The sequence below is a fragment of the Balaenoptera acutorostrata genome, chromosome 12 (genome assembly GCF_949987535.1).
Source record: "Balaenoptera acutorostrata chromosome 12, mBalAcu1.1, whole genome shotgun sequence".
Taxonomy (NCBI): Eukaryota; Metazoa; Chordata; class Mammalia; order Artiodactyla; family Balaenopteridae; genus Balaenoptera; species Balaenoptera acutorostrata.
In genome coordinates, this window is record NC_080075.1 from 16,184,166 (window position 1) to 16,207,365 (window position 23,200).

General features: G+C 40.6%; 1 protein-coding gene across 1 annotated transcript in view; it reads right to left on the reverse strand.

Moving 5' to 3' along the window:
• The window catches only part of DNAH6 (dynein axonemal heavy chain 6), a 304,153-nt gene that overhangs the window by 99,487 nt on the left and 181,466 nt on the right, over window positions 1-23,200 (reverse strand). The window contains exons 45-55 of the mRNA XM_057558258.1: window positions 21,891-22,122; window positions 17,542-17,694; window positions 16,077-16,217; window positions 13,785-14,027; window positions 12,129-12,296; window positions 11,444-11,679; window positions 8,961-9,222; window positions 7,708-7,831; window positions 6,993-7,189; window positions 5,213-5,416; window positions 3,769-3,894 (exon numbers count right to left, since the gene is read on the reverse strand). Coding sequence (XP_057414241.1) covers window positions 3,769-3,894; window positions 5,213-5,416; window positions 6,993-7,189; window positions 7,708-7,831; window positions 8,961-9,222; window positions 11,444-11,679; window positions 12,129-12,296; window positions 13,785-14,027; window positions 16,077-16,217; window positions 17,542-17,694; window positions 21,891-22,122 — 2,086 coding nt within the window. The remainder of the gene's footprint in view (window positions 1-3,768; window positions 3,895-5,212; window positions 5,417-6,992; window positions 7,190-7,707; window positions 7,832-8,960; window positions 9,223-11,443; window positions 11,680-12,128; window positions 12,297-13,784; window positions 14,028-16,076; window positions 16,218-17,541; window positions 17,695-21,890; window positions 22,123-23,200) is intronic.

The following is a 23,200-nucleotide window of genomic DNA, read 5'->3' on the forward strand; positions in this document are numbered from 1 at the left end:
ATGTTTAGAGTAGCAAAATTATAAGCCTACCTAGGCATGTTGTAAAGCCGTTTGAAAAGTGACTCAGAGCAAGTTTTGTGAGTGGAAATGTAGTGCCTTTTTTTTTTTTTAACATCTTTATTGGAGTATACTTGCTTTACAATGGTGTGTTAGTTTCTGCTTTATAACAAAGTGAATCAGTTATACATATACATATATCCCCATATCTCTTCCCTCTTGCGTCTCCCTCCCTCCCACCCCCCCATCTCACCCCTCTAGGTGGTCACAAAGCACAGAGCTGATCTCCCTGTGCTATGCGGCTGCTTCCCACTAGCTATCTATTTTACATTTGGTAGTGTATATATGTCCATGCCACTCTCTCACTTTGTCCCAGCTTACCCTTCCCCCTCCCCGTATCCTCAAGTCCATTCTCTAGGAGGTCTGTGTCTTTATTCCCATCTTGCCCCTAGGTTCTTCATGACCATTTTTTTGTTGTTGTTTAGATTCCATATATATGTGTTAGCATACAGTATTTGTTTTTCTCTTTCTGACTTCCTTCACTCTGTATGACAGACTCTAGGTCCATCCACCTCACTAAAAATAACTCAATTTCGTTTCTTTTTATGGCTGAGTAATATTCCATTGTATATATGTGTCACATCTTCTTTATCCATTCATCTGTTGATGGACATTTAAGTTACTTCCATGTCCTGGCTATTGTAAATAGAGCTGCAGTGAACATTGTGGTACATGACTCTTTTTGAATTATGGTTTTCTCAGGGTATATGCCCAGTAACTCTTCCAAAATATAGCAGAGGGAGGAACACTCCCAAACTCATTCTAAGAGGCCACCATCACCCTGATACCAAAACCAGACAAAGATGTCACAAAGAAAGAAAACTACAGGCCAATATCACTGATGAACATAGATGCAAACATCCTCAACAAAATACTAGCAAACAGAATCCAACAGCGCATTAAAAGGATCATACACCATGATCAAGTGGGGTTTATCCCAGGAATGCAAGGATTCTTCAATATACGCAAATCAATCAATGTGATACACCATATTAACAAATTGAGGGAGAAAAACTATATGATCATCTAAATAGATGCAGAAAAAGCTTTTGACAAAATTCAACACCCATTTATGATAAAAACCCTCCAGAAAGTAGGCATAGAGGGAACTTACCTCAACATAATAAAGGCCATATATGACAAACCCACAGCCAACATCGTCCTCAATGGTGAAAAACTGAAACCATTTCCACTAAGATCAGGAACAAGACAAGTTTGCCCACTCTCACCACTATTATTCAACATAGTTTTGGAAGTTTTAGCCACAGAAATCAGAGAAGAAAAAGAAATAAAAGGAATCCAAATCGGAAAAGAAGAAGTAAAGCTGTCACTGTTTGCAGATGACATGATACTATACATAGAGAATCCTAAAGAGGCCACCAGAAAACTACTAGAGCTAATCAATGAATTTGGTAAAGTAGTAGGATACAAAAGTAATGCACAGAAATCTCTTGCATTCCTATACACTAATGATGAAAAATCTGAAAGTGAAATTAAGAAAACACTCCCATTTACCATTGCAACAAAAAGAATAAAGTATCTAGGAATAAACCTACCTAAGGAGACAAAAGACCTGTATGAAATGTAGTGTTTAAGTCACATTCTGCTTTAAAAGTTGTTACAAATACAGATGAATTAAAAACAAACAAGCAAAAGTCTATTCTATTTCATTAGAAAACGCTGATTGAGGTCGATTAACTCGATTTCACACCCATGAATGGGTGGAGACAAAGTCTGAAAATACCACCCCACAAATGTAGAAAGCAGCTAGGTGTACATTCCGAATGACACCTAGTCACAGAAAGCAGGAAAGGCCCAGTCAGAGTGTCCTCTTCCTGGCCCGCTCTAACCAGGGCCCCACCCCCCACTCCCAAGAGCACGCAGCTACAGGTAAGAGGCTCTGCTCTCCAGGTGTAGAACATCACAGAAAGTCTTTTGTCCATTGCCATGAGAAAAGAAATTCCCTCAGGACCGCCTGTGTCACGAAGTAAACTGGGGTTTAAGAATCCAGTTAGGGGACTTCCCTGGTGGCGCAGTGGTTAAGAATCCCCCTTCCAATGCAGGGGACGCGGGCTCGATCCCTGGTCAGGGAACTAAGATCCCACATGCTGTGGGGCAACTAAGCCTGCGTGCTCTAGAGCCCGTGCACCACAACTAGAGAGAAGCCTGAGCACCACAACGAAGATCCTGCGTGCTGCGATTAAGACACGATGCAGCCAAATAAATAAATAAATGGTACATATTAAAAAAAAAAAAAAGAAACCAGTTTGGGGCCAACATAACTGGGCCAAGGATTTTTGGAGACCTCATTCCCTCCTGTAACTTCAGGGTTTGAATGGGGGCCTGGGACCCATTACAGAACTTTGCCCATTTTGGTCAAGGCCACAAGCCACACATGGAAGCTTCCTGTGCTCTTTGTAGCTTGAGCTGGGAGCATGGTAACTTGCTGTGGATTTTCTAGATGGTCAAGGCTGCTCAGATGGTATACTTAACCTTTCTGTGCCTCAGTTTCCTCATCAGTAAAATGGGATAATAGTAGTAACCACCTTGTAAGGTTGCAGTGTGAATTAAAGAGTTAATACACATTAAATACCAACAACAGAGTCTGGCATGCAGCGAGCACTCAGTGAGTGGTAGCTGTTGCTAATATTACTGATTATTCCAGGCACCACGCCAGGGCTGCAGCTAAGCTGCTCCAGGTCCAGTCTTTTCTGGGCTTCTCACCATTCTGTTGCAGCAGAGATCCTTCTAGACATGGTTACACTGAGGCTCAGCTCACAGTGTTCACTTACTCATTCTTCTCATAAAATAGAATGGGAAATTAGGGAAATAAACCATAATTATTACCCAGTCTCTTTTGTGCCCATGGCCATTGTAAATGCTGTCCCCTTTGCCTGGAAAGCCCATCTCTCTGAGCTCCACCTATGGCAAGCTCATCATGTAGGTCACAGCTTAAATGTTACCACCTGTAGCCATGCAACTACTTTAGCTCCCCCCACCCCCTTATTGGCTATGTCAGCACTGGGCTTGTCCCTTCAAAGCCCCTACTGCAAGTTCTCGTCCTCCCTTTCTGTCTCATTTCCTCTCTCTTTTCTCTGGTTATTATCTCTGTCCCCAACTAGATCATAAACTACTAAGGGCAAGAACTGCATCTGTATTGTTTGCCATTGATTCTCAAACAATGTGTGTTGAATGAATGAACAGTTTCAAAAACATCCACTCTTGGAGTGATTCTGAGGAAATAAAGCATGTAGACTCAACAAACATCAATTCTTTTAAAATAAAAGTTTATATCATACCACTTAATCTAATTCTGACCTTATGTCTAAGTGGAGAATAATGTTTATGCCCATTGGGGTGTTTTACTGGCTTCACATCACTGGTGCGAGGAGACACTCCCTGATGACACTGCTGCTTTGAGTTTTCGGGGCCGCTAATGATCAAGATCCACAGGAGGCCTGAGAATCAGCAGTGTCAGAAAACAGAACCTATCCCACTTAACACCAAAGGAATATCTTCCAAATATTCAATCAATCACAGACTGCTCCCCATTCGAGAGTGTATTGTTTAAGGAGAAAAGCAATTGGCTTTACCAGCTAGAAAAGTGCGCTGACTGGGGTCTTTAGTGTGAGGCAGACACGGCCTGTATAGGATTCCAGATGTGATCTGAAGGTTGGAAACTAACGAAGAAAAGAAAATTAAAAAGCAAACCTCTTCCAGTAAGATGGGTAAACCAAGTCGGATCGAACTTTCAAGTGTGCGTAAGAAATTACTATCCGTGAGTTTAATGATCTTTAAACCATTTTTGCTTTCTTTGTTTCGTATCCAACGGTTTGCCTGTAAAAGAAAGCACAAAGCAGGACGTTTACTTTTGAGTTTGTAAAACAGTGGAAGTTTTTAAAGTTTAGAAATTTTGTTCAATCTAGAAACAGGTTTGAAAGATAAGAAAAAGATAAAAATATACCACTCCCCCTGCAAATAAAAATACCTTTTAAATCTAATGTTTGGGATTCTTGCTTTTGTTCAAATTTGGGGCAAATGAAGAAAAGACCCATCTAGGAAAAAAACTCACACTTAAGGTGTTCAAGCTTGTCTCCCTTGCTTTCAAATGGATTCCTTTTTCTAAACCCCATTTAGAACAATTGATCCATGGACTTAAGTTCAGATAATGGGATTCTGTAAATTCCAGGCACGCTTGCCCTAAAATTCATCACACCCTGACTTCATTCTCACTCCTTAGACCTCTTAGGAACAAAGAACAAGGACAGGAATGAATTTCTGCTCCCACAGAAAACAAATGGTCAACCCCCTAAACAAACCCAATCAATATCAAGTGTGCAGACCCCTATGTTCATGGCAGCACTTCTCACAATAGCCAAGGCATGGAAACAACCTAAATGTCCATCAACAGATGAATGGATAAAGAAGACGTGGTACATATATATGATGGAATATTACTCAGCCACAAAAAAGAACAAAATAATGCCATTTGAAGCAACATGTATGGACCTAGAGATTATCATACTAAGTGAAGTAAGTCAGAAAGAGAAAGACAAATACTATACGATATCACTTATATGTGGAATATAAAATATGACACAGATGAACTTATCTACGAAACAGAAACAGACTTGTGGTTGCCAAGGGGGAGGAGAGGTGGGGGAAGGAAGGATTGGGAGTTTGGGATTAGCAGATACAAACTATTTTATATAGAATGGATAAACAACGAGGTCCTACTGTATAGCACAGGGAGCTATATTCAATATCCTGTGATAAACCATAATGGGAAAGAATATGAAAAAGAATGTATATATATATATGTGTATATATATATATATACACACACACACATACATATATATATGGATAACTGAATCACTTTGCTGTACAGCAGAAATTAACACAACATTGTAAATCAACTACAGTTCAATAAAAAAAATTAAAAATTAAGTGTTTAGAGCATTTGGACTCTTCCCTTTTTACCTTCCGCCTCCACAAAAAGAGGGACGTGGACTAGAAGATATCTCAACTCCCTTCTAGGTCTAAATCTCCAAGATTCTTACAAGTACATTAAAGTCCACTTTTAGAATTTGTAATAGTGCAATATTAAGCAGAGTTAATAGGGTGCTCTTTTTCTGAAGCACTGGTTACACACCTGATCTTGGGGATCAATCATCAAAGGCCACCGTCTCCCTTGAGTGACCAGAATGCCATTTTCAGTTGATATCAGGTCACGGGGCAGCCCATCTGTGTTCCATTGCTGTATTTCGTAGGGATCGCCAAGAGTGTTAATGAGACTGAAGGTAGGATTGATTGGGATCTCTAGAGACTGACAGTCCTGGATCCAACACTCTATAAGCTGTAGAAGGAGAAAAGCTTACTTGTATAGAGTCAGGAATACTCAGTAAATGAAGATACACACAACAAGTCCTACTTAGGCAGGAGATAGATGGGTCCGGGGGCAAATGGTTTGAGTTCGTTCCTGTGGACTGATACTCCCAGATGGGAATGACAGGACAATTGAGAGAGGAGGCTGGGCCCTGCCTAGATAGAAGATACATATTCCTCATTCTCGAAGTCAGACCTCCCCGACTACACATGCGCAGAAAGGCTCCTTGGAGGTCAAAAGGGGAGTGAGGTCAACTAATGCTCACTTACCCATAGGCCTCTTCGGTAGAATTCATCTTGGCTAAGAGATGCAGACACACACATGGGAAATACTGAGATATACCAAATACATACTTTGAACCAGGCAAATCAAAATGATTGGCCAAAGGAAACCCGGAAGAAATGCCCCATAAAAGTGATTCAAACTGCTATGAGGGTGTGACTCTCTCTGAGCCTGCCCGTGTGTCTATCCACATGTACTGTACTCTTTTTTCCTCCTAATAAATACTTTACTTGTTTCACTACTTTCTGTCTTTGTGGGAATTCTTTTTCTGCAAAGCCATAGGGCCAGGGCCTTGTCACTGGCCACTGGTCTAGGGGCAAGGATTCAGTGCTCTCACCACTGCGACCCGACCTCAATTGCTGGCCGGGAACGGAAACCCTGATTCAAGCCGCTGCAGGCTGAGGCCACCCGAGATCACTACCAGACTCCACAGGCATCCTGGCATCAGAGCACAGGACACAAGAAGTGGACTAATAGGAGATCTGGGGGCTAGAACTACACCGTTAACCAGCTGTGGCTTTGGGCATGTCACACACCCTGTCTAGACCTCAGTTTTCTCGTGTAGAAATGAAAGGGGTTGTCACAGTAGTCTTCACCCACGGGTGTAGGTGGGAGAGTCTGGGAGCACGTGGAGAAGTTGGGAGTTATCACAATGAGCGTGGGTGCTACTGGCAATTAGTAGATGGGGCAGAGGGGTGTTAGCATGTCACCTCCTTCAACGAGTGGCACAGTCATGCACACTAGGGAACTGTCTGTCCCCCAAGAGCACCCCTGGCCCCACTGCCCGCTTGGCATCAGATGATCCCTGAGCTCCTATAGAATCTATATGAGTCCTATACCAACTAGGTTTTATAACTCAAGGACAGGGCAAAACATTTTTAGGAAGGCATTTCATAAAAGCGGTTTGCAAATATCTCCACAGTTTCCTGCTCTTTCCCATCGTTGAGTCCTTTGTAGCAGCCTCACCAATTCAGAACACTTCATGCTGGTTAGATCCTAAGTGGGGAAGACACCCTGTCTCTTTTTCTTCCCCCAGGTTCCTGTGTAAGCAAGCGATGACTAACTTTCTAAGGCGGGAGAGGAAAAGGGGGATTGTGTTAAGGAATGCCTAGGGGTAACCATCACTGACTTGGGGGCAGTGGAATGAATAACTAAGGTTCATGGAGAACTTCCCTCTAAACTTGGAAAAATGACACACACACCCCCCGCCTCCCTCAGTTTCAGCTGCTTCTCACCCCTCCTCACAGAAAGCACGTTTACCCACCGATTGCCTATACTGGGCTGTGAAGGCACCATAATAGGCCACACAAGCTGCTGCTATGAACACATTCCCAATGATATTCGATATCTCCTCATTGAATTTCTGGATGCTTTCTTCCCATCGGATTTGCTCGTCTCCTAATGCAGCTGTCAGCTTTCCAGCACGTACCAGACGTGCTTTGGTCAGGGCCATCGTCCGTGCTAGAAAATTTAAAGAAAACCGGGTTATGTTATTCAATATTTGCCTACAGTATAAGAAGTTTATTCACCTGCTTCTGCTTATAGCGGAATGAGCATTACTTAGCTAATGATGTCAATACATCTCTGGGAAACCTCACACCAATTCAGCACTAGTACCCATTTCAGAGCCAAGTCCAAGTTTGGCTCTTCCATGCTGAGAGTTCCTTTTTGATACTCCTTTACTCTGGCTGAAGATAGCGCTCTCTTCCTGCCCCTGTGGTATTTATTTTCTGGATCAAATTCATGTGCTGCTCTGTGTTATAATGTAACATTCCCCCCCCCCGCCCCAAAGCCTTATTCAGATATAAGAGTTGAATATATACAATATACTAATGTTATACTGGAAGGTTAAGGCCATCCATTTAGTGCAAATATGCCCTACATACTGGATGGAAGCTGAGACCTGACTGCCAGAAAACTCTTCTTCCTTTTGAAAATCAGGCATTTCCTGACCAGCATAAATTTTATGAGTTACTTACCCAGACTTTCTTTCTCATTCACGCTTTTGTCATATTCATGTTGTAAGGCCTGTATTTGATCTTCCACTTTTTTTAGTAATGCTTGCTTTTCTCTCAGAGTAGCCATAGTAATATCAAGTTCAGCCTAATAAAATCAAGTAAATAAGAACAGGCCCCCAAAGAAGGTCAATTCCCATTTATATAGGTTATTTTTTAAAAATAGGATATATGTTCTCTTTCTCTTAAAAGAGTTTGTCCTAAAAGATTGTGATATGATATACAAAGTTAAAACAAATATGAGAGAATAAAATATAAGAGCAGAACCAAAACAAAACAAAACAAAAACAAAGTCCAACAAAATAAATCATAGAAGGATTAGAGAAACAGATGTACCAAGCATTTGAGGATGAATTAGTTACTAAAATGGACTATTAACTTTAAATGATAAAACAAATGAAATACTCATGCAATAGTGAAAACTATCTTTCCTAACTAGTTCTCTAGAGCAGGGGTCTGCAACTATGACCTGCAGGCCAAATCTAGCCCACTGCCTGTTTTTGTGTGGCTTGTGAGCTGAGAATGGTTTTACAGTTTTAAATGGTTGGGGAAAAAAAATCAAAAGAAGAATAATATTTCATAACACATGATAATTGTATGAAATGTGGATTCCAATGACCATAAATAAAGCTATATTGGAACACAGCCACACTTAACTCATGTCTGAATCGTTGATGGCTGTTTTGGTGCTGCAACGGCAGAGTTGGGTAATCGCAACAGAGACCGTAAAGCCGGCAAAGCTGAAAATATTTACTGTCTGGATTTTTACAGAAAAAGTTTGCCAACCCCTGCGCTATAGCCGTGGTTCTTTTGGTAACCTGCTCCACTAAATGATCATTCTTTATTCTGCTTGGGGCCTCACATCCAATTGTGGGTTAAGCTGGTTTTTAGAACCTCATCAAGTGTGGGAGTATTTAGCAAATAGAAACATAGAGTATCAGATGCTACAGCTAAAATAAAGTAAAAAATTACCATAGGCCTGACGATATGAATATAATAAGGACTTATTTTCCTTTTATACTGGAAGAGGGCCCATTTCAGAGGTCATTTCTGAAAAAAACAATCTTTGCTAGCTATTTTTTAAAACAAAAACTAATTTTCAAGAGCATGATTACTATCTATATTGTGTAGGGTCTCAGCAGCACCACAAAGGGAACTCGAATGATTGATGATCATGGCCTTTGATTCTATAAAATATCACAACACAGACGATGTACCTGTGCAGTGCGGAGTTTCTGTCTCTTTGGCTCGACTTCTTTGACTACGCGAGAGTACAAATCCATCGCTCTTACCCACATGCACATGGATTTACATGCTTTGGATACTTTCTCTACTTTTTCAGGCACGAAATCAGGATTATTAATATACTTTTGAAGCTTTGCCAGGATTTGAGGCTTAACGTTTTCCTTATCATATTCTAAAAGTCTTCTCAGGAAGTTAGAGTCACCAAGAAGTTGCTTTGCTGTTGGCCAATCAGGCCTGAAAAGTACACATGATAAGTTAATAGCATTGTAATGAGGGAATGTAAGACCAAAAGAAGTGTATTCCTTTGAGGACATTAAGATATTATCCCACAGATTAAAAAAAAATCAGGACTTCTCTGGTGGCGCGGTGGTTAAGAATCTGCCTGCCAATGCAGGGGACATGGGTTCCAGCCCTGGTTCGGGAAGATCCCACATGCCGTAGAGCAACTAAGCCTGTGCGCCACAATTACTGACGCTGCTGTGCTCTAGAGCCTGTGAGCCACAACTACTGAGCCTGCGGACCACAGCTACTGATGCCCGTGTGCTTAGAACCAGTGTTCTGCAACAAGAGAAGCCACTGCAGTGAGAAGCCAGTGCAGGGGCTTGCCGCAACTAGAGAAAAGACTGTGTGCAGCAACGAAGACCCAATGTGGCCAAAAATTAAAAAAAAAAAAAAAAAGAAATCAGATAATATGTCACTTAAGCATGATTAGTTGGAATTCAGACAGAATTATGTCAATTGTTTATGTTATTAGTCATGTAACGTTTAACTTGCTCTGAGTTTTCCTATTATAAAGCAAATATAACACAATTTACTGAAAGCATTTTACTAGTCTTTAAGAGCACCATGAGCTACTACTTTTGTTTTCTAGGCATATATTTATGCAATTTTACTTTCATAGTGTGTATAGTTAGATTTTTAAAAAATACTTACAATGATGTTTCTGCAAATGCTCTTATTTACTGGTTGAGCTACAGTTATAAAAATTTATTTTGTTTGCATCTAACTGACTTTCAAAATTTGTAGAATGACATTTATATTAGTTACCCCCCCCCAAATGAGGTTTGTTTTACTGCTACTATTACTATTATTAGTTCCAAGCAAGACAGAAAATTGAAGTTAATGTAAAGAAGCTACAAAGATGTGTTTTTAATGTTGTCCAATTATGTGTTACTTATAATAATTTTTAAAAATACTATTAAAGTACCGGTCCAGTTAAAAAAAAAAAAGATATTATCCCACACATGGCTTCTAGACTTATTGTGGTGATTGTTTCACAATGTGTGCAAATGTCAAATCGCTATGTAGCACACCCGAAACTAACATAATACTGTACGTCAACTATAACTCTATAAAAATAAATTAATTAAAAATGTTATCCCAAAAAGTGGGTAGTTTTAATCTCAATACTATAATCCCAGTAATTGGTAGTTATGTGCACCACCATTCATGGGGGGACAAGTAGTTGGATGACTAATGTTCCATACAACACAGTTTTGGTAGAGAAACAATTATAAAATCATAGAGTCATAGAAATGTAAGGCATTATAGGAATAATAGTTTTATTTCAAAAATGGCCCAGGCACTCACATTTTTATCTCCTTTGCTTGGTTTAGATCCTTAAAATCTCTTGCCAGGACACTACAATCACCTTCGAACTGGTTTTGTCTCTCAGTCAAACTCAATCTTTGTGAACTTTGGCCAGGTTGGTCTTTCTCATGTGAAAATCTGATTATGTCAACAATGTTCAATGGTTCTCAGTCCCCTGTGGCCAGGGCTCTCCATCTGTGCTCTGAAGAGCCCCCAGGTCCCACCGAGGTGCTGGCCAGAGGGTTAGTAGGGAGGTCTGGCGGGGGAGGGCTCTGGGCCCTCTACCTTCACTTTGATCACTTTTACTTGGAAAGGTTTCTTATAACACAATTTTTATTGAAGAAAAGTTTATATTACTAAAGAAAGTTTGAAAACTACATATCTCCTAGGTGAAACCTGAACTGCTTAGCACAGCATACAAGACCGTTCATGATTCAGTCACTGCCCTCCTGCCCAGCGCCACCCAATCCATGAGTATCAAAGGTCCCTGAGCTCTCCCCATGGTCCACTCTCCACCTGAGCATCATCTCCCAAAAAACCTGCTCACACCTCCGCAGGGGGACTTAGGCACTCTTTTCTTGGCACTCCTTATACTATGCAACTCTCACATGTCTTGAAATTATTATTTTTCATGCCTCTCTTCCCCACTAGACTGTAAGTGCCTTGTATGGAAGAACTTTATATTTTCCATCATCTAGTGCAAAGTAGATGTTCAAGAAAATGCTTGTGGAATCAATTTGTTGAATGACAGACTGAACTGATGAGAGGGTGGAGAATAGAATGAAAACATGTAAATGAAAATGGAGAAAAATAGCAAAGAAATTCCACCAGGTATTTTGGTAATGGGTGATTGTGAGGTACTCACTTGGCATTCAAGAGAATAGAGATGGCTTCCATCACAGTCATGACCATATCTGGGGGCTTTGTGAAAACTCTGATTTCAGATATATCTGCTTTATCTAAGGAATCCAGTGCTTTGTTAGCAGCTTCAAGTGCAGGGAGAGCTTCTTCAAGATCTCGTTGAGCATCATCAGCTATGGATTGGGTTTCTTCGGCTTTCACTTTTGCGATCGCTTCATCTTCTTGCACAATGCTTCGGACCTAACCATTGAAACACGACGGTTTAAGTGGTCTCAGTATTTGAATTTCAATGTTTAAAAGCAAAGCCAATCATAGTGAGTCACATTTGCCCCTTTGGATTAGACCAATGATGAAAGAAGTTTGGCTCTACTGCATTTTATGCTCTCCTTTGTCCATCTCATGCCATGTTGATAATAATGGAGACAAAGTTATTAGAACAAACAGTTCCTTCTTAAGAGAAGATTCACTGCTTTATATTTCCAGCTGGTACTATTCTCACAACTTTCTCTGTCCCACTCATTGGGTTCACTCATTCTCAGGGAGAGAGCCAGGCTTAAAAGCATGGCTAAATTGATCTATCACTTAATTAATTTAATAACATACTTAAAAATCCAATCATTTGTCATTATATATAAGGGATCAGTTGGTGGTCAAAGCCTTCTCACCCACTGTCGGGTGACGCTGCATACCTGATCAGCATTTTCTTGATCCACTGCCAGTTTGTCCATCAGGGCTTCAACATCTTGTGATTTTGTTAAAAGGACAGGTTCTAAAGCTGAAAGATCTAATTTCATTTTATCTACGAGTACATTTGTTTCTAATAGCTTGGTGAGACCATTCTTTACCCGTTCACATGCCTAGATGACAAGGAAAATATCTATTATGATGAGTATTATATCTATTATGATGAGTATTATAAAATTACTTTATAAAATTATAAAATTTTTATAGTATTATAAAAAAATTATATTTTTTAATAATATATATATTATATATATAATATATAGTATTATAAAAAATTTTATAGTATTATAAAATTATAAAATATCTATTATGATGAGTATTATAAGTTTACTGACATCTCTTACTCATGTACTAGAATTTCACATCTGCAGAATTGGCGAATCAGTTTGTAATACTTAACACTGTGAATGTACAGAAAGCTTCAGGTAACAGAACTCTAGGAAATGTCCCTGATATTCACCACAGTGGGTTTGGATCCATGCCCCCTGGCCACAGGAGTAGGACGTCACTGAAGGCCCACACTGTATTATTTTTATTCCCTGTGGTAGCTTGGCAGCATGTTGAATGAATGAGGGACAAGTTCAAATAGAAACTCCTGGAGGTCACAGCTCTGGGAGCTGGTTTCCTCAGGGTGCATCAGCAGGGCTGAGACCCCCTGGAGATAGTGTCCTGGGTACTTAGCCCTAGTTGCTGATCTGAACCTTACTCCCCGGTGGTAGGAAATTCTTGACTAGGATCAAAGGAGTGGTATCTGGTAAAGAAGGCACCTCGGAATAACTGTTTTTTGAGGGTGAGACAGAAAACATGGTTCAAATTGGCATGTTTCAAAAGTATGCGTCACGTTATTTTACTAGGCATACATTTATCAGGTAAAAATCCTCTGAAAAACATTTAAAATATCAAAATGGTAAATGCTTCCATTTTCACTGTTTAAAATGTTGAAAATTTCAGGTCATGTTAATAGCCTGAAGATGATGATGACAGTAGCCACTATTTTCTGAGCACCTCATATGTGTTACGTCATAGTCCAAGCAATTCACAAATCATGTCTTATTTAAATTCTACAACAATCCAAGAGGTAGATACATATTTTTTTAAAACCTTATTTTCTACTAAGATTGGAACAATTACAAAACATGCTCACGGTTGTACAGGAAGAAAGAGGTAGAGCAGAGGTGCTACCTGGTCTGCCTGACACCGAAGTCCTTGCTCTTAATGGGAACCACTGACACGTTAGACCACCAAACCCCCATCTCTATTATTTAACAAAAAGTTCTCCTTCTTACTAAACACTGCAGAGGTGACTAGTTCTCTGCTTAACTTTAATTCTGCTGCAATGTCCATATCATGCTCCCGAGTCAAGGATGCTTATGTAAATGATAGAAGACAAAATCTAAATATCAAGGAAGGGGAAGGCCTTTGGACTGACAGCATGAGACACTTTTTGGTCATATCGTAGGTTTTCAAGGGCATGTATGGGATGGAGAGAAGTCCAGCAGGCAAGATGGAACATAGATCTTCCACTCATTCTGGCAAAAGTTTTGAGTCCAAGCAAAAAAAGAAGTTTTTTTTTTTTTTTAAATTAATAATATTAAACTTACTGAAACCAACTGCTTCTTTTTTTCACTCAGCATATACAAGTAGAGATTGATGAGTTCCAAGTAGGAGGTGGGCGTTGTGTAGTACCGTCTCCGGAGCTCTGTGTAATAGCGTTCTGCCATACTGGAGACACTCAAGTGGACATTCACACACATGAGGGAGAGCTTTTCTTTCAGTTCTTCATTTACAGCATCAACGTTTGAGAAAAATGTCTTTGACACAGAAAGAAGTGCTTCTCTGGGCCACTGTAAATAAAGATATGATTTGGAAAGTCTGTTGCTCATTTCCATAATACACAGTTTAACTATGAAGAAAAATGCATTTCTCTGAAAGTCTTTTTTGCCTTGTCCCCCCTTTCACCTTGTTAACTCCTACTCGTGTCCATGATGTTTCATGAATTGAATGGCTGTGCTCATTTGAGGGAGGTCCTGGGTCTGCATTTGCTGACCCCAGCACAGTGTCTGGTACACAGAAGTTGTTCAAAAACTATTTGATTGATTGAATAAACGTGGGTGTTTTCAGCATAACTGCATGAATAAAATCACATCCATTATGAGGACCTCATGTCCTCTCTGCTTATTATACAGTTTGATCGTCAGATTCATGGTTATAATCACTGTCCTGTTCACCTCAACTCCTTTGCTCCTCTCTTGTCTCTTTGCTCAGTCAAGTGCAACTCTCTGTTACCCCACACCTGCAACTGTGCAGATAGCACGGCTGGAGAAAACCCCCCACAGCTGTGCTGACTGGCCTCACTGTCAATACATGGCAACTAGCTCAAGCGGGTTCTTAGCCCAGAAATGCTTCTACATTGTCTCATCCGTCACTCCTGTATCCTCCTGAGTATTTCACACCCTATGTTACTTCCTCAGACTGCTAACACTTCCTCTTTCCTCTTCATTCTCAGCTCATGACCTTGCTCTCCACATCACTAAAAAAAAATAGAAGCAATGCAAACAGAGCTTCAGTGAATTTTCACCCCCACGTCTTCCCCTCTACTTGCATCTGTGGGCTTACACTATGGGGTGAGCTGTGCGTACTCCCTACCCACGTCAGCCCCTTCACTAGTGACTCCACCGCATCCCTTCTTGCTTATTCAGTGACACTGGTCCAACAATGCCTAACTCTGTCTGCTGCACCATCAATATAATTCTCTTTTCTGAATCATTTCCATCAGCACACATGTGTGTTGTTTGTGTTCTCCACTTAAAAAAAAAACTTCTCTCTTTACCTCACATACCCCTCTAGCTATTACACATCTCTTAGTGTTCCTTTGTGGCAAAACTCCTTGAAAGAGTTGTCTCTGATCCCCCTCCTTTCTTCTCTCTTGAACCTTCTACCCCATCACTCCACCAGAAGAACTCTTGTCAAGATCACTGGTAACTCTACACTGGTAAATTTAATAGTCTTCTCTTCTTTATAAATTCTATTCTGCCTTTGTTCAATGATTGTCATTGTCATCCCTTGCACATGAGTAAATTCCTAGTGGGCTTTGAAGCTAATGTAAGTATCCTTGAGGAGTTATTGAACAATGTGTTACCACTTTAAAATCAAGCAAGTTCAGATATATACCCGGAAAAGACAAAAACTCTAATTCAAAAAGACACATGCACCCCTATGTTCATAGCAACACTATTTACCATAGCCAAGACATGGAAGAGAGACCTAAATGTCCATCAACAGATGAATGCATAAAGAAGATGTAATGTGTGTATATATATATATATTATATATATATATATATATATATATAATATATATATATATAGTGGAGTATTACTCAGCCATAAAAAAGAATGAAATAATGCCATTTGCAGCAACGTGGATGGATCTAGAGATTAGCATACTAAGTGAAGTCAGACAGAGAAAGACAAATATCATATGATATAACTTATATGTGGAATCTAAAAAATGATACAAATGAACTTATTTACAAAACAGAAATAGACTCACAGACATAGAAAACAAACTTATGGTTATCAAAGGGGAAAGGTGAGGGGAGGGATAAATTGGAAATTTGGGAGTAACAGATACACAGTACTATATATAAAATAGATAAGCAACAAGTTCCTACTGTATAGCACTGGGAACTGTATTCAATATCTTTTAATAACCTACAATGGAAAATAATCTGAAACATATATATACACACATATATATACCATTGAATATATATATGTAACTGAATCACTTTGCTGTACACCTGAAACATTGTAAATCAATTATACTTCATTAAAAACAATAAAATCAAGCAAGCCCTACTTCTCAAAGAGATATCCTGTGATGTCACCGACCTGGACAAACCAATCAATGGTGCAGCAGTTCACAAGGGATGGAAACATCCGGCATCGGGACCGAAAGGCCTCCCCAACAGGGCTCATGCAGAGAACAATGTGCAGCTTCTGACGGACTCTGCTGATAAAGTATTGAAACACCTGACAAAAAGAAAGACATTTTCAATTTAGAATAAGGCTGAACCAACCATGAAAATAAGTGTTGGCTAATGCATCTGACTCTACCAATATCAAATTTTAAAAAATGTTAGTATAGTGGATGTGTGAATTGTTTTAACATCCCATTCCAACCCCTTTTTCTCATGCAGACTGGAAAGATTAAATGACATTTTGCAGAGTCTGTTGCAACTTGGGTTTGGGATGTGATGTAGTTCCTCTTCATCAGTGGATTTAAGGAGACCCCTTGAATAAAGTGGAGAGAGGTGTTCACACAAGGTTTTGCTTTGGGGTAGGAGACCATTGGGAGAAAGAGACAGGGTACAGGGCAACTGTTTTTGCAGGTGCAGAGCCTGGCAGAAATGGCATGGACCTGGGGTCACTATCTCTGGATGTGGCTCCTTACTTCAGCTGCTCCCAACATGGTGGGGGACACATGGCTTTGGAGGTGGCAGCTGAAGCAGTAGCACACTGATTGGTTAGAGGTTTCCTGGACCAGCAGAATGGTTGTGGCAGAGGCAGTGGCGTCCTTGACTGTTGACTTCTACAGTGTCATTTCATAATCATTCCAAGGAATTCAGCCTGGAATCCCTTTCTTTAGCCTTCCCAATGGTTGTGTCCCTCGAATAAAGCCGTTTCTGCTTACATTGGTTGTCTGTACCTATAAGTCCTGACCTAGCAGTGGAGGGAACTCTCATGAGAGGACACAGAAGAGATGATATGAGAAAGACTGGCCGAAAAAGTTAGATAAGGTGCAGAAAGAAGAGAAAGGCCTGGGCTAGACAAATAGCAGCTTACAGAGTGTAGCACGGTGTTGGAGAAATGGATGTGGACAGCAGCTGTGTTGTGTGTGTGTGTGTGTGTGTGTGTGTGAGAGAGAGAGAGAGAGAGAGGAGAGAGAGAGAGAGAGAGAGAGAGAGAGAGAGAGAGAGAGAGAGAGAGAATGCATTTCATAATCTTGCTGATAGGAAAGGCAGTCAAAAGTACTGAACTCCTTAGGCAGGGCACTGGGGGTGTGTGAAATAAATTTGTGTTTAAGAAGGATAAGAGAAGCTTTCCAGTTTGGACAGATCTATGATCTCCATGGGATAGTAGGGTTTCTGTTTTCTGCTTTCCATAACAGTTTCTGGAAGTCTGATGAACCAATGCTTTAAATGTAGGAAATAAAATACATAGGATTACAAAGGAAACAAATTATATTGAAAAAATTCTATCCATGGACTGCTTAAGGGGATTTGTGGACCACTGGAAAAAGACTAAGACAACTTTTTGTTTTCCAAAACCTTCTTACCATTCTGACATGTCCTACCTCATCTCTATTCCCCTCAGAAATTCCTACTTCTTTCACTCTTGGTCTGGTGGCTGCTAAAACCTGCTCCAGTTCATCCTTTTCAAATAAATTAGGCACTTCACCTGAGTTCAGGATGTTATTTATATCTTCTAGAAACTCTTCGACTACAATCTGTAGAAGAAAGCAGACTGGCCATTATACCTTATTCAACCATTTTACATTTACTGCCTGTATATTACAAAGCAAATATATGATTTAAAATTCACATTGAGTTAATTTTATCTTTAAGAGAAGATGACCCTGGGGGAGTGGACAAGATGTTAAAGTAGGATGACCCTGAGCTTGCCTCCTCCCACAGCACACCAAAATTACAACTATTTACAGAGCAACTATCAATGAGAGTGACCTACTTAATGCATAGAAATATAAACAGAGAATTAGGCAAAATGAGGCAACAGAGGAATATGTTCCAAACGAAGGAACAAGATAAAACCTCAGAAGAAGAACTAAGCAAAGTGGAGATAGTAATCTACCTGATAAAGAGTTCAAGGTAATGACCATAAAGATCCTCATGAACTAGAGAGAAGACTGGATGAACACAGTAAGAAGTCTAACAAAGAGAAGATATAAAGAAGAACCAAACAGAGCGTGTTTCTAAAATTTCTATGAAAATACAAAAGATCCTGAATAGCCAAACTCATCTTGAGAAAGAGGAACAAAGCTGGAGGTATCATGCTCCCTGAGGTCAAACTATACTAGAAAGCTACAGTATTCAAACAGTATGGTATTGGAACAAAAACAGACTCATAGATCAATGGAACAGAATAGAGAACCCAGAAATAAAACACACACTTATATGGGCAATTAATCTACAACGAAGGAGGTAAGAATATACAATGGGGAAAAGACAGTCTCTTCGATAAATGGTGCTGGGAAAACTAGACAGCTACATCCATAAAGAATTGGACTACTTTCTCATACCGTATACAATATATACTTTCTGTCCATTTCTCTTTCTCTTCTTCTGAAATTCCCACAATGTGGATATTGTTTGTTTTGATTGTGTCCCATCAGTCCCATAGGTTTTCTTCACTCTTTTTCTTTCTTTTTATGCTTCTGACTGGATAATTTTAAATGTCCTGTTTTCTAGGTCACTGATTCTATCTTCCACATAGTTGAATCTCTTTTGAAGCTCTCTATTGAATTCCTCAGTTCAGTCATTGTATTTTTCAGCTCTAAGATTTCTGTTTGGTTTTATTTAAATTTTTTTAATTTTATTTATTTTTGGCTGTGTTGGATCTTTGTTTCTGTGTGAGGGCTTTCTCTAGTTGTGGCAAGTGGGGGCCACTCTTCATCACCGTGCATGGGCCTCTCACTATCGCGGCCTCTCTTGTTGTGGAGCACAGGCTCCAGACGTGCAGGCTCAGTAGTTGTGGCTCACAGGCCTAGTCGCTCCGTGGCATGTGGGATCTTCCCAGACCAGGGCTCAAACCCGTGTCCCCTGCATTGGCAAGCAGATTCTCAACTACTGCGCCACCAGGGAAGCCCCTGTTTGGTTTTTTAAAAAATTGTTTCTATTTCTCTGTTGAACTTCTCATTTGTTTATGCATTGTTTTCCAAATTTCATTTAGTTGCCCATCTGTGTGTTTTTGTAGTTCACTAAACTTCTTTAAGAGGATTATTCTGAATCTTTGTCTGACAATTCACAGATCTCCCCTTCTTTAGGGTCAGTTATTGGGGCTTTATTAGTTTCCTTTGGTGGTATCATGTTTACCTGATTGTTCATGATCCTTGATTCCTTACATTGTCATCTGCACATTTGAGTAAGTGATCTTCTCTTCCAGACTTTACTGGTTCACTTTGGCAGAGATTGTTCTTCACCAGTCAGCTCAGTTTGGGTTTCTGGACATATCAACTGGTAATATCTTTGAGCAGGTGGGACTTGCTATCAATGTCTATTTTAGGGTAGGGATAATGCCTGAGCTCTGAGGTCATGGGTGATGCAACTGGCTGAGAACAGTTGGACAGGACTTCTGACTTGGTTTTAAATGAGCAAGGCTATAGGATGAGCTCTGTGATTGCCTGGGTTCTCTTATCAGGTTTCCTAGACTGTTGGGAGTGGGTACTATACTTAGCGGTAGGTGGGGCTATGAATTAGCTTCCCTGCCCTGGCAGAGTGGGAGAATGGGCTCCAAGCCCAAAAAGGCTGTTTGTGGTCTGGTGGGGTGGGGCATGGCAGGGAGGTACACTCATCATTGGGCACTGTTATGAATTAGCTCCCTTGCTGAAGTGGAGAAAGAGAGCTGGTTCCAAACATCTTCCTAGGTGTTTCTGGTCAAGCTTTCTGCTCGGAGGGGCTGGGAACTAAGCAGTGGATGGGACTATGAATTAGTTGCCTTGCCTGGGAGGAGCAGGAAACTGGCTCCAAGGCTGGAAAGGCTCTTTGTTTGTGGTCTGGATGCAAGCTGATCTGCATCCCAAGTTCCGTGGCTGGACAGTGCCACTCCACTGGCTTTGCCCTGTGGGCCATCTACTCTGTCTGCCATACTCTCCTCTTGAGTGTTGCTGGGCCACACAGCTTTCCAGGTGTTCTGGCCAGGCCTTCTGGCTGGGCGGGGCCAGGAGCTACACTCAGCAGTGAGCAGGGTATGACTGGGTGGGTGGGGGGACCGGACCAGGCTCCAGGGCTGGCAAGGCTCTTCATTTGAGGACCTCGAATCAGGCAGACCTGCACCCCGCTGAGTTCCCTGGTCAGACTGGCTCTGCAGATGAGCAAAGCTGCTGGCTTGGACCACTACTTGGGCGCTGTGGGTAAGAACTTGGTTTGTCATGATCTGAGTGCTGGTTGTTACATCCTCACGCCTTCTCCATCAGTCAGATTCCCAGAAGTCAAGCACTGCAGATTCCTCCACCATCCCTGTGATGTGAGACACCCAAGATGTTACCCAGAACACTGCGGGAGCTGGATGTCCACCCTGGGCTCTCTTTTTCCACTGGAGAGACCCCAGGCTCAGAGGAGACCTCTTGATGTGGTGCTGTGCTGGCCTGGGAGGAGCTCAACGTGGTCAGTGTGTCATTGCTCCTCTTACTCTTCTAACGTGGACTTTCTTGGTCTCTGTGGTGCAGGGGTGTGCTTCAGCCTAACGCCCCAGGTTCTAGGATTTTCTCCATGTCTCATCCGTGAATAATTGTTAGGTGTTCTTGTGAGGGGGAGCAGTCGGGACTGACCTATGTCACCATCTTGGTGATGTCACTTGCTGTCACTTTGTTCTTGCATTATTTTCCTGATGTCACAAAATTGTTTCTGTGTTCTCTTGTAGCTCACTGAGCATCTTTAGAACAATTATTTTGAATTCTTTGTGGGGCAATTTGTGGATCTCCATTTCTTGGGGCCGGTTATTGGAGGTTTACTGTGGAGTCACGTTTCCCTGATTCTTCACGATCCCTGTAGACTTATGTAGATGTCTGCCTATTTGAAGAAGCAGTCACCTCTTCCACACTTTATGGGCTGACTTCGGTAAGGGAGACTTTCAGCGGTGGGTGGGGGCACGGTGGGGCACTGGACGCCAGATCTAGTGGGGCAGGGCACCGAATACGGGGGCATGCGGTGTGGGGAGGTTATGTGACTTCGGCTTAGGCCACAGTGGCCACACACTCAGCTGCGGGTCTTTACTCATTTGTAAAAAATATTTACATACTCAGATATAAGATCACTGGTTGTCACAGATGTTAAAAACATTTTTCCCACTTTATTCGTACTTAGTCATTTTTTAGTGTTTTCAAAATTAAAATGAAGTTTAAAGTATTTATGCATCAGATTTATCACTTTTTTATTCCTTGGCTGATTTCTATAAACGTTTATTTTCCCTACTATTAAAAGTGTAATCAATGTAGACAATCCTCTATTATGGAGTAAATTCAGGATCAGTTAAATTTGTTATAGACATAGATGTAATCTTATTTTGATTTTAAATTTAATTTAACCAAAACATATCCATTATTTTTCCTTTTCTTGAGTAAAGCATGTTTCCCTAGTTGATTTCACTTAGGGAATTACTTTCTTATATTTATTTCTACAGGAATAGTTTATTACCTGTTTTCTATGCACCTTCCCTCCAAGAAAAGTTAAGTCCTTTCTCGCCCTCTTAACCTCTGATCACATTTACTTACTTAGAATTTAAAAGGGTAAGCAATTGTTGGTAAAAGAAGTAAAAATGTATCGTAAAAGTCTTCATAAGGCCCAAGAACTCTGTTATTAGAGGGAATGATACCCTGAACTACATCCTAAAAAGAATTTGAAGCACACACACGTGATTGTAACACTTGTCCTTTTCCTGTTCTTGCTCTTTGGCTATTTAGATACGTACCTGGGTGTCTGTGAAGAGGAAAACCATATTCCTGTCTTCTACACCAGCCAGTTTGTACAGCTTCCTCAGGTCTTCATGAAAACAGTCATAATTATACCCCCGGCTCAATTCAATCTGCAAACATTTGTAACCGCATATGTGAGCTGCAAGTCTTGTAAGAGACTGCTTTCCTGTGCCTCCCACTCCAACCAACAGGGCGTTGCCTCTTTCCTGACGAATCATGCGGGCGATCCTGCAGGAGACAAAGCAGACAAAGGTTTATTTCAAGTGTACAAACAAGGCTTCTGCTCAGAGGGCCTGCCCCAGTGTGGAAGGCTGGTGGCCTCTGGAGGGTCATCCCCCAGCCAAAGGCCACAGGGCTGTTGGCCTTGGTCACGTAAATTAAGGTAAAATCTCCTCTCCCTTCTTCAAAGTGTGAAGGATTTTGTTAGGGAGGCTGGCTGCTCTAGGCCATTACTTATATTAACCATTATATGGGCAAGCAGGTCTCTATTTCTAAGGATGAGCAAGAGAAAAATCGCTGAATGTAGGACAGGAGACTGCAGCTCAGAAAACATCAACAGGAATAATCTGAAATGGATTTACTATATCAACAAAATTTTAGAAAATTTCTGATTCATGTTAACAATAAGAATTTTTTTAAGATTGCAATCATGATACTAGAGTGAGCACTCAGAAAGGGGAAAAAAATCCAAGTGTAGGAGAAATTGATTGTTGATGGAAAGTCTGACTACCCAATTGAAAACCTCAGTGGAAGATGGGCCTCACAAATAGGATACTGTGGAAAATTGAATAGGTGAAGTAGAAGGCAAACTCAAGGAATTTAGCCAGATCTCAGAGAAAAAAAGATAATGATATTAAAAATGACAAGAGAGAAAATGGAAGGTAAACAGAAGAAACAAATTGAATCCCAGAGGCCACACAATAGGAATTGTAGGAGAAATAAGAGGGGATAGAGCTGAAATAATAGAAGAAACCCACAGAGCTGAGCCCCTAGATCTGAGGAAGTCACTGAGTGTCAGGAAAGAAAGTCAAAGAAGACAAGCAAAACACTAAATGTTTTCTAGGAGATCTATAAATATAAAATAAACTATGTGTGTGTGTGTAGGTGAATGTATGCATGCATGCATATGTGAATCAAAGTATGAAAGAGAAATCTATATTTTAGACATAATTGAAAATTTGTGAGCATCTGAAAAATAAATATAATAGATTACTCCCAAAGGGACAAATAATTTTAGGCTGGCCTTAGGCATCTCTTTTACAAGACGACATTCCACAATGGTTAAGAGGGAAAACTATCATTTTAT